At 50.3% G+C, this 8,492-nt stretch overlaps 1 protein-coding gene across 1 annotated transcript; it reads right to left on the bottom strand.

The window, feature by feature from the left end:
• Positions 1-1,641: 1,641 nt before the first annotated feature.
• On the bottom strand, positions 1,642-7,617 carry VOLCADRAFT_88173 (uncharacterized protein; the record flags this gene model as incomplete). The annotated part of the gene is made up of 7 exons (XM_002947803.1): positions 1,642-1,689; positions 3,620-3,967; positions 4,102-4,195; positions 5,500-5,571; positions 5,848-6,064; positions 6,124-6,351; positions 7,605-7,617. The coding sequence occupies 7 exons, from the start codon at positions 7,615-7,617 to the stop codon at positions 1,642-1,644; spliced, it is 1,020 nt and encodes a 339-aa protein (XP_002947849.1).
• Positions 7,618-8,492: the final 875 nt, after the last annotated feature.

Genomic DNA, 8,492 nt, shown 5'->3' with positions numbered 1-8,492 from the left:
TGAGGATCCCGGATTGGAGGCCCTACACCCCATCTCCAACCAAGCCTCGACACTAGGGTTTGAGTAACCGACTCAATAGGGGGCACCATCGCTTCCCTAGATTCTACACTCAGCGGCAACAAAAGACTAGCCGCCTGTCTCCAATTCGCTGGAATATCATCTAGAAGAGCGGCAATAGCATCCATACATTCCTGCCATTTACGATAGGTGCACAGGGATTTAGCTAGTGGGGTTTGCGGTTGGAGGTATTTATCCACTATTTGATGCCAAGCCTTGCGTATTGCTAGGCCTGCTTGGTCCGTTGCATTCATAACTCCATCCAAGGCCTCTCGCGCGCAAAGAACATCTCCCAACGTATGCAATGCTTTACAGCCCAGGAGGGCTTGATGACGAAATTCTAGTCCCGGGCGGATGTTATCTAACTGGACATTCAATTTTTTTTCTGGAAGAACAGGGTTTCCCCACAATGGCAAATTCCAACACCACGCATTAGGAACTAACGGGTGGTCATCAACATCTTCCACTGGGGGAAGGTATGCCAACGCTGTCACAATGCGCTGAACATCGTTTGGACGTGTGCGAGCCCCTTGTCGCTCGGTTGAACGTGTCGCGCATCTAAGCGTTTCTGGCTACCTTTTTATGGTTTGTAGATTGGTAATTTCCCCCGTACAATGTATCACAGAGGACTCCCAGAGGACGTCGTACACCTGGCCACATTTCTGCAGGCGTGGGAGCTGCTGTATATTCGCGAAATATAGCTTAGGTCTACGCGCTTACCTACTTACCAAATAACGAGTCTAGTGGCCCGGAAACGGTATCTGTGTCGAGAGTTATCGGTATGCAAGGTAGGCGTTTACGCAGTAGCAACGAAGATTCAAGCCCGGCAGTAAGTCGGCTACAGCGCCATTTTTCTCCGTTGTGCCATTTCGTAGATCGTTAATTTGATTTTGATAAAGCCTTTAATCGTCTGAATTGTAATCTGTTATGGATACGACTTAGAGAACGGGGCGTACCAGGCTATAGACTCACGACTATCCAAGGTTGTTACGAAGGGATAGGGTTTGCAGGTGGGAATGTGTAAGGATACTAATTATGCTTCATGGTTAGGCGGGTTATTGTGTTTGGTCGTTACAGACAGACAGGTAGACAGACAGACATAAAGACAGCACAATATACCTACAACGCGATGGAGCGACAACACTAGCTGCAACCCTAAGCGATTTGTGGCCCGAGCCGGAATTGAATCTGCAATCATTCGATCACAAAGTTTTAGGGAGATACAAAAAATTGTGGGTAATTTATTTTCAGTTGTCGCGTGAAAGCGTGCTTGCTGAAGGCCTTCATGAGAACACGCGCAACATACAGTTACTAACGTCATGCGATTGAGTTTTGCCGGTTGGCGGTATAATAAAAGATACAAGTTACAAGTTCCGCACGAGTGCGGGGGTGTCCGTCAAAGCCAGGAGGCCATGGACTATATATATTAAAGGTTGATTCCACCGTACAACCGACGGCGGTTTTGGGTCCTGCTACCCAGACCCCTCCTCATCCAACCACCTGACATCCGTAGAGATAAGCCAGCCACCGCCACCAATTCGGCATGCTAAACTTAGTCCATCAACTAGACCTCATCTCCACACTTCAACAGAGCAATCCGTAAGCCAGTATCTCCTGGTCAATGTCGGGCGCCTGCCCAGGATTTGAACCCACAATATTCATCTGCTAATTGTATCACCAGACCAGACCACTATAAGTTTTCGACTTCTGCTTCTAGAAGCTTGGTAGCCCAACAAAGGCAGGTGGCTGGCAGAGGTTAAGACCTGACTACTGCTCCTGGAGTATCCGGGTTCAACTCCGCCTGCCAATTCCTAGGGTGTTTAAAGAGTGTTGAAATGGGAGGTGGCTCCTCATCTTATGGACGGTGTAGGACATAATAATATCAGCTTGCGAGCCGACCAGGCACTAAGTTGCGGCGCCGTTGATCCGCTAGAATTGGTTGGATGCTGGTGGTGAGTTGCTGAACCCAACGAATACATTCTGAAGTCAGATGGGATGAATGGATTAGGGTGCCCCTCTAGCAGGGGAGAGCAGGGAATCGCCTCGGGAAGGAGGCCACTGGTGAAGCTTAACCACCCTGTAACAACATCAACAACTACAACAATAAGTCCACGTCAGGGTAAATCTGGTTGCATCACTCTGGGAAAGGTTTTCACCCGTAAATTCATGTTTACCCGTAATCACGTGGTCTTCACATGTAATTACCGGCCAAGAAAATTTGTAAACATGCTTATTATTAAGTTGCCAAAGCATTCCTTTTATAAGGAAGAACATAGGTGACATTTTCTTGGTTGCCCGTGCTGGAATCATCCACAGTTTACATTACCCGTAATCACAAGGTCTTGACCCGTAATGCCCCAAGCCATAATGCACAGCACCCGTAAAATTTCACGGGCTTAATTGCGACGAAGACGTGTTATGTGTGTGTGTGTGTGTGTTACATGGTTGGGGGTGCGTGACCCCATACCTGTAAGATTACCCATACGAGCCGAGGGCCCAAGGGTAATACTACAACGCCTAAAAGCCACGGAGGAAAGGAAAACACCGCACATCAGCCCAGACTAGCGTCTAAAGGGGGTAATTGAGTTTCGGTGAGCCCACATATGTTCCAATTTCCTCGCCAGACGTGCGGGTTCCCATTGCATGGCCTCCAACATGCTCTGTTGATGATCGAATCCTTCTTCAGCACGAATATCATTATAGGCTGGGCATTCCAATAACAGGGGTTCACATCCTCAATTCGGCTATTAGTACCACAACAGTGGCAAAACCGCTGCCCCCTGGGGGACGGGGTACTTGCCCCTTCATGCTCTTGTTTGGCCCCAAAAGCCCAGCAACCTAAAACGAAACCTGCATAACCTTACTAATATGCTTAACCAAGAAATGAAAAACCCTTAGCATGTGTTGGCACATGACGGCTGCGGCTCCCGAAAAGGGCAGCCCCATCCAGTGCTTATACTTCGCCACTGTGATCCATCTTCGTATTTGCTGAGCGCATCTGCCTGCTGCTGCTGTTCCCGGCTGCGTGGGTACCACACCACTGAAATGTCTGTGTCCGTATCCGCGCAGAGGCGATGGATCTCCGCCACTATGGGCAGGCAAGCGGCGTTGCCTTTCATCCCAACCATGCAGAATTCCGCCGGTTGGCTGTCCGTCTGGTATTGCACTGTCCGGCCGTACAACAGGTTCGGTGCCTGCTCTCACAACCAGTGCAAGCTGTACAGCAGCGCCCGCAGTTCTCTTTCTGTGCTGCTAAAGTCATTCCGCTGCAGCCGCTGGGTTTCCTGCATATGCATATGCCGCACGCAATACCTCGGCCGCCACACAGGCAGGCTTGCCTGCCTAGCTGACATGAAAATTGTCATTCATCGCTCTCGCAAGGATAGAATGCGCCTCGTCCTTGTTCCTAGGCAACCACAGCGCTCAATAAGCTTATGCGGGCTGCGTATGTTGGAAAGTGAACATGTGCATGCGAAGTGCGCGTGCGGATCGAACAGTTCAAAACCCGCTGCGCTCTTGGTTGGGTCTCAAGTTGCCGTGCATTACCGTATCGAAAGCGTACCTGCAGCGCCTGAGGGTGTAGATGATGTTGTCCTCCTCCACGACCAACAGAATGTCGTAACCCCATAATGTTGAAAGCGAAAGCCTTGACAAAGTGATGGTGCAGACCCGTGCAAAGGTTGGCTGGATGGCGAATGTAGGCGAACTGCGTGCCTTTGGGGATGGACACGGTTCCATTCTCGAAGATAGAAGCGGCGCTGCCATCCTGTGAAATAAAAAAGTCAAACTCGGCCAAGCCCTCGCTGCCGAGGATGGCAGGAATGGCTCGGTGTATCATCTCCATCCGCTCGAAGCACATGTAGATCACGGCTACTTTGCTGCGTTTGGTGAAGTCTCCAAGAAGCCCCGTCTGTGCAGCCACAGGGTCCGCGAGCAGGGAATCCATGTAGGCTGCAGCGAGCGCCGGCTGCGACACCTCATCAAGAATCTGAGCTGAGAGCTGTGCTGCCCCTCCTAAAATACTTTGCGAGATGTCCGCCGCACCTGTTGCTGCTGTGCTGGTGCCCGAACCCTCTGTTTGGTTTCCGGCTTAAGGGACATCTGCTCAAGACCCTGGTTCAACACTGCAGTTGCGAGACTGAAATTTTATAGGGGAAGATATCAGAAGCACAGCAAGAATTGATTGGCTATGGTACTATGAGCCGTGTCACCAAGGCGACTGCCATGTCGCGTGCATGGTCATCGATAGGCACCCGCCCGCCCGCCTCGCGAGAAGCAACAACACAGAGACAGAAACACCTTGTGCAAAGCATGGTAGCCCACAGAACTCAGGACAAGTCCAATATTCTTGCGGCTTCATGCATCTGCGTGACAAATGCCCATGCGCAAACGCAACTGCGACCTGACGCCAAATGAGGAGTGGCCTAGGCGAGATCATTCCGTATTTAAACACCTATGTTCATAAACACAAGATGCAAGAGATGGTATTGGGTTGCGTAAGACGAACGGTGTTTCGGTTGGTCGATCCGGGCCGGAAGCCGTTCAACTGCCGGCCGGACAGTTTGGCAGCCAGCAGAAAAATATTTTAAAAATGTTTGGCAATACTACCAAAAATAACAACCAAACTAAGCAGCACAAAGTTTGTTTGCGGAGTTGTTGATTCTTATCGAGCCGTCCTTATGACCATTGCTTGTTCATTATGAGGTTTTGAGGCTCATTAAGTAGCCTGATATCTAACAACTGAACGCATTTGATACAGGGTTCTGCCGACTTGTATGTCGTACGTACCGTATATATCCTAACGACAAACATTTTTGGGACAGCGCCCGATTTCTGTTACGTTCCAGAAATATGTGAGTGTTCATTACGCTATATTAACAGTTTAATGTTGCGACGCAGATATCCTGGGCACTGGCGTGCTGGCGTGGTAGTCTCAGTGCATTGCGATGACTGTGTTGAATCCTGTCCGGTGGCTCCCGCCCTTGAACAATTTGAAGCTATAAAACTGTAACCTTTGACTGAGGTCAGCATACGTTTTTCCAACTCAGTTTAAGCTCATAGGTTTTATAGCTCCAAATCGGGCGTGGAAACGTTTGATGAGTTGCGGCTGTCTGGTAACATGCAGGTTCAGCTGAACCCGCCGACGGTCACAGGCCATACCAACAGACCCTTCCATGCAGCAGCGCAACGAGATCGTTTTAGGAGTCGTTGTAATAAACTTAATTTGCAGAGATCAGGGTTGGCTATCGCGCAAGGCCGCGGCGGATTTCAAATTCGTAATAATTGCTTGGCGAAAGCGTCTTCGTTTGTGGCGTACTCTTCATATTAGCAATGCCATCGTGCAAATATAATGGCGTTCAAGCGATTATTCGTGCGCTTATCGGGATGATTTGATGGGGGGTTGTGGAGTCTTAGGGCCCCCCCTTTACTCATAAAACCCACCTCATCGTCCACTCGCGTGCCGGAGAATTTGAGTCAATTGACCCGTCAACCGCTAGCTCCCTATGCACACACCTGCAACACAGTGGGGTGTAGAACCTGTGTGTGTGTGGCCCAGTTTGAAAGATGCCCAATCCAAACCCCCCTCTATGTGATACCAAATACTATGAGGATAATAGTGCCCACGCTGCAAGTTAGGCAGGATATATGAGTTGCTCGAGTACGGGCACCAATCGTTTCCCTGGGGCATCTCATCTCCAGGCATATGCACGGCTAGGCGGGGGCCTAGCCACCTATTGCGACGCAGATAGACCTCATACTGTAAGACTTTCGGCTTCATCGACCACTAACTGCTTTGTTGTTCCCTTGGGCTCCTTTGAGGCTCGGTACACTAAAGTCAAGGCCTGCATTAAGGCGTGCATTAGGCTTGGACCTGAACTCCTGGTTGGACATGGGATTAAGCAGGGACGCCCTTCAAGAGTGACCCTCTTTGGACTTTTAATTGTGATGCTCGTCCATGCACTACATTCTGATGTGCACGGTATTATCGATTGCTGGCTGCGCCTTCCTGAGTGGTGGGCGGTCCTAAGGGTGTCACCGGGTGTCACTGGGTGAAGACCATCTCACCAACCTTTTTTTTGTTGACACCCGATGCATCCCTAGTGGCAATTACTAGCGCGCAAGCCCGGTACCTGCTCGGCTTAGGGCTAATGATCGCCGGGAGTAAGGCTTCACTTCCTGCATGGAGCAGTTGTCTGTCAAGGGAAAGGCGGTCGCTTGGGGCCTTGCTGCGCTGCACCACTGTAACAAGGTTACAACCATGACCAGCCCTACAAAGATCTCGACGTGCCCGTCCTATCGTAGGGGACGCAGGTGGGGGGACCCAACTTCATCAATGTGAGCATTAAACGCGCTATAACGCTAACCCAATTGTCGAGGAACAGCGTGCCTCCATGTGAGTGATCTGTGGCAGGTGCACGATATCCCAAAAACTTTACCTATCCCTATCGCGAGCTATCACTACAGAGGCCACTACAGTTCCATTTGGCTAACCTTATTCCTAGCATCTGGAACTCCTGGATGAAGAGGCCTGGCGGGACAATAATGTGCCACCTCAGGCTGGCGGTTGGGGTTGTCACTGATGGTTGGCGTGGATGGGGAAGGTCATTGCCTTTCTGGCCAGTATGGGTGCATCAGCCCCCGGAGGCCTACAAGGCGATAATTTGGATTGGCCACTATGCTGCAATTAGATAGCCTATCGGTGATAGGCTAAAATCTTTTCCTAAGCGGCTTGATGCGAGGTGGACCCTTACTAACCCAGAGGCATTCCCACTGGAATCACCGGGCGGGGTCATTAAGGTATCAAGTGACTCTGCAGGCGGAAAAGACACTGCTGCAGTTGCATGGCAGGGGATTCGCCATGGTTATGAGCTCTGTAACGGTCCTGCCGTACAACGGCGTTGTTACACCTGAAGGGAATGGGGCCACCTCCTGACAAGGAAACGCGGCGGCTGACATGGCTCACTCACACCGGGGCTGTGTTTGCCTCGGCTTTTGCACCGGTTGGCCCTGCGTTTCGGGTAAGGCTGTTGGGAGCTTGAAGCTTCAGCTTAAGTTAATAATGGATTAGGCAAAGAATTGACAAGATGCTTATTGCTTAACTAGGCAAAGAACTAAGAAGATACGTATTGCTTGGTCTTGGACCCGCTCAGTAAGGAGGTAGTGCGAGTGCAGTATCTGTGCTGCGATGGTGGTTTCTGCACGCAGTAGTTTTGGCTTGGCTGAACTTCTATGTTTGGAGATCTGCTGTTGTTTTTGTGCGTGTCCTTTTGGTGCGGTCTTGTCGGTATCGTCTGAGGATGAGGATACCTCCGAGCCTTGTGTTAAGGCGGTCCTCAACACAAATTGCGGACGCGATGTATAAGCGCTCACATGCTTGCTTTCGACTTGCAAGTCGTCAAGTACCGAGCCGTAAGGACCCGAAGTTATGCGACATATGCTGCAGAACTATATGTGCCTATATAAAGGCAAGCCTATTAATGTTTAGCTTATTAATATGGCTTACAATGTGTTATGTCTTCACGACTTTACGGCGGCTTGCAACGCACGTGAGCGCTTCATAACGTATTCCGAAAATACTTTTGAGGACCATCATAAAGGAGCGTTTAATTACTTAGATAAGTTGCGGGTCCTGGCGAACCGAGCGAAGAAACGTTTCACAAACGTTTCACAACTGCGACCGCGAATTCGAATGCGAGGAGAGGTGAAGCGACCACGAATACGGTCGCTGAGGGGAGTGCGGAGGGATTGAGGAAGATGTCGCTGCTTGTCTCGGATTCGTGCATGGCCTGTGCTTTTATATTGTTGTGCTCGCACGGCTGCGCGTGACGTGGAGATAAATAGTTCGGTCTCGCCGCTCGCCAGTCGTCCCTTAATTTGAAGCTTCCACTTCAGTTTCCCGGCGTCGTTGGCGTGTTCATCTGTTAGCAGTCCCGCACTCACGACATTGACCATCTAACCTAATGCATGCACAAGCATATTACCATATGGCTTATGATCGTACAACCAGTCATCATTTTCACATATCTCGCAGTCAGATATCCCGCAGAATGGGCTCATGTGTGCCGCAGTCGTAATATCGCTTTGATCCTTGTTTATCACAAACCTGTTCACTAGGTTTAAGGCCATTCATGGCTTTACGCGAAGCAGGTACGGCTGCTTCCCGCCACGCCCGCCCGCCACGCATGGATGGCCACCGACCATCCTCTCTCATACATTTCGCCCCGCTACATGGGCAGAACGATAAGGATAACATGCATCAAGTGGCAGGCGATATGCTTGAAGTTCAATGCAACTCTATTGAACATTCGACAAACTTGTACGACGGCGTGTATTATTAGCTCCAAATATGCGTTTACCTTTCGGTCGCGTCTTGTAGAGTATTGAGTGGTGTGAAGGACGCACGCACCAACCAGCTGTGCGCACACACGTTCCCT

This window comes from Volvox carteri (genome assembly GCF_000143455.1).
Source record: "Volvox carteri f. nagariensis unplaced genomic scaffold VOLCAscaffold_8, whole genome shotgun sequence".
NCBI lineage: Eukaryota > Viridiplantae > Chlorophyta > Chlorophyceae > Chlamydomonadales > Volvocaceae > Volvox > Volvox carteri.
Note: the sequence above shows the minus strand (reverse complement) of the source record. Positions and strands in the feature narration are given on the sequence as shown.